The following is a 2421-nucleotide window of genomic DNA, read 5'->3' as shown; positions in this document are numbered from 1 at the left end:
ACTGGGGAGACATCAGCTGAACAAAGCCTTATCTCAAAAAAAAAAAAAAAATCACTTCTGAGCCAGATCGCATCTCTGCCTTGTACTTCCCAGTTTCTGCTCAGCCCTGTTAAGGGGAGGAAAAGGAATCCTACAGGAGCCGTATCTTATCTTAACCATCTTTCTTATTGATTCTTCTGCTATTAGAAAGTGGAGGAATCAGCCCTCTGATGTGACTGTGTTTATCTCTGCATCTCTTTTGTTATTTATAGAGACCTAGAAGAGGAGAAAAGGCAGGAGACCTTTCAACACCTCCCGTGGTTTTTTGGGGGGAAGAAAATCAACAACGAATTTCCCGAAATGTTTGCGAACAATTAAAAGGCAAAGGCGTTTTGATCTATCAGCTCAGTAAACAATCACTGATACCGTCCACATCCTGAGATAGTATCGTCCCTCAGTGTGGACACCGGCGAGATGACAGCTGCTTTTTCATATGTGAATGTAATAAATATTTTCTGCTTTTAATATATTTCGGAGTCCCTCCCCTGTATTCCCTGGAATTTTAACTCTAAAAGATTGGAGAAAAGATTATCGAAAAGGCTTTTACAAGGTAAGGCTCCTTTAAATAATTTTTTTTCCAGCGTGGAACTAAGTTAGTTTGTTCATATTGCATTGACAGATGCATTTCAGGCAAATGCTAAAGAAATAAAATACACACACGATGTGCTTTTTATGAATATTTTTAAAAAAAGATACCTGGAGGAGAATGTATCATGCTTTGAGGGTAATCCAGGAACTTTTTGCCTGAGCTACAACTGTGGTGGCTTATTCTGATTTTCTGGCTTATTTATTTATACCCTTTCAAGCCGGTGTGTAGGCGCAAGTTGCTCTACTTATAAATGTATCCGTTAAAAGCCGCAGGGAATCACAGGTAGTTCACTTGGAGGGTTGTTTTTATTTTGCCTTAGAGGACATGTTTTCCTCGCCGGGAAATGAAAGCCGTCTTGAAGCCAAATTCTCTCCTAAGCCAGTGCGGTGCTGGGAGCGGAGCGCGCGTCCCCGCTTTTGTCTCTGGAAGCAAACCCTGGCGCCCATGCGGGTTTCTCCCCGGCCAGGTCGCTCCGGCTGCACACAAACCCCCGGCCAGGTCGCTCCGGCTGCACACGCAGGGCCCCCGCCTCCCAGCCTGGTCCTTGCGCCCGGGGCGCGCCGGTAGTTGCGCTCGGTACCCGCAGGTGCCGAATTCCCCCGGAGCCCAGCGATCCTGGGCCGCTCCCTTCCCAAAGGCGCACAGGAGGGGCGAACTCCAGACGCCAGAGGAGGGGGACAAGGGGACCTTTCCAGGAAGCCAGCGTCAGAGGAAAGCTGGGACAGACCTCCCGGGCCTTGGCCAGGCCGTCCGGGAGGGCGGCGGGTTCTGGGCTTTGGCCCCCCAAGCACCCAAACTTTGCGGACAGAGGTGTAGCTGGGGCCAGGCCTGCCCACCTCCTCCGGTCCCGCGCCCTGCCTTTCCCTTCCTCCCCGGCCTCTCCCCCTGCAGCGCTCCGGCCGCCAGCGTTTTCCGGGGAGTGGTCGGCAGGTTGCCCGGCGCATTGTCTTATCGCAGGTCAAGTCTCCGCGTCCCTGGGTCCCTGATGTGTGTGGCTGCCTGCGTGACAGATGGTGCTTCGGGCGCCTGCGAGGGCACGAGCGTCTCTGTTGTGCTGAAAGGAGCCTCCGTTTGTTTAGTCGTTTCTTTATGATTTCGGAGAAGCACTGGGGGGGACCAGGACGCCTTCGATCTCTGGGCCTGCTCCCCGTCTGCCCGCGGGACCAGACCCCTCTCCAGCCCTGGGCGCCCCACCCTGTGCCCCAGAACAGCGCGCGAGGTCCGCGGGCCGGATTCCTTCCCCTTCTCCCTTCCCTCCCCTGCAAAAGCCAGATGTGTTCATCCTTCGTCATTTGTCAACCACGGAAATGAAGTGAGGGAGGCAGAATGATGGAGTTGGTTTATGGCCCGAGGCGCACACAACCCAGGCGTCACAGGCTTGCGGTAGTCCGCGGGCTGGGCCTCCTGCAGGCCGAGGTCTCAGGTCCAGGATGCGGCCCTGCCTAGGAGAGACGGCTCCCTCCCCGCCGGGCCAGCTCCCCCGAGCGCGCGGGCCTGGGGTGGGAAGGAGGCCGGAAGCGAAGGCTCAGGGGGAGGCCGTCCCCGCTCCCGCACCGATCAAAGACCCTGATTCCCTTTACTGATTGATTTTCTGACTCCCCCTCAGCCTCCAAAATGATGCTGAGTCCGGACCAAGCCGCCGACTCGGACCACCCTAGCTCGGCGCACTCGGATCCGGAGTCTTTGGGCGGCACGGACGCCAAGGTGCTGGGCAACGTGTCTGACCTGGAGCCGGTGGAGGAGGCCGAGGGCGACGGCAAGGGCGGCGCCGCGCTCTCGCTCTACCCGCACCC

The 2421-nt window shown here is 56.0% G+C and overlaps 1 protein-coding gene across 1 annotated transcript in view; it reads left to right on the top strand.

Moving 5' to 3' along the window:
- Positions 1-278: 278 nt before the first annotated feature.
- The window catches only part of NHLH2 (nescient helix-loop-helix 2), a 3881-nt gene continuing 1738 nt past the window's right edge, over positions 279-2421 (top strand). The window contains exons 1-2 of the mRNA XM_015563536.1: positions 279-589; positions 2235-2419. Coding sequence (XP_015419022.1) covers positions 2243-2419 — 177 coding nt within the window. The 5' untranslated portion in view covers positions 279-589; positions 2235-2242. The remainder of the gene's footprint in view (positions 590-2234; positions 2420-2421) is intronic.

Source organism: Myotis davidii, unplaced genomic scaffold (assembly GCF_000327345.1).
Source record: "Myotis davidii unplaced genomic scaffold, ASM32734v1 scaffold217, whole genome shotgun sequence".
NCBI lineage: Eukaryota > Metazoa > Chordata > Mammalia > Chiroptera > Vespertilionidae > Myotis > Myotis davidii.
The sequence above is the reverse complement of the archived record's forward strand: the minus strand, read 5'-3'. Positions and strand labels throughout refer to the sequence as shown.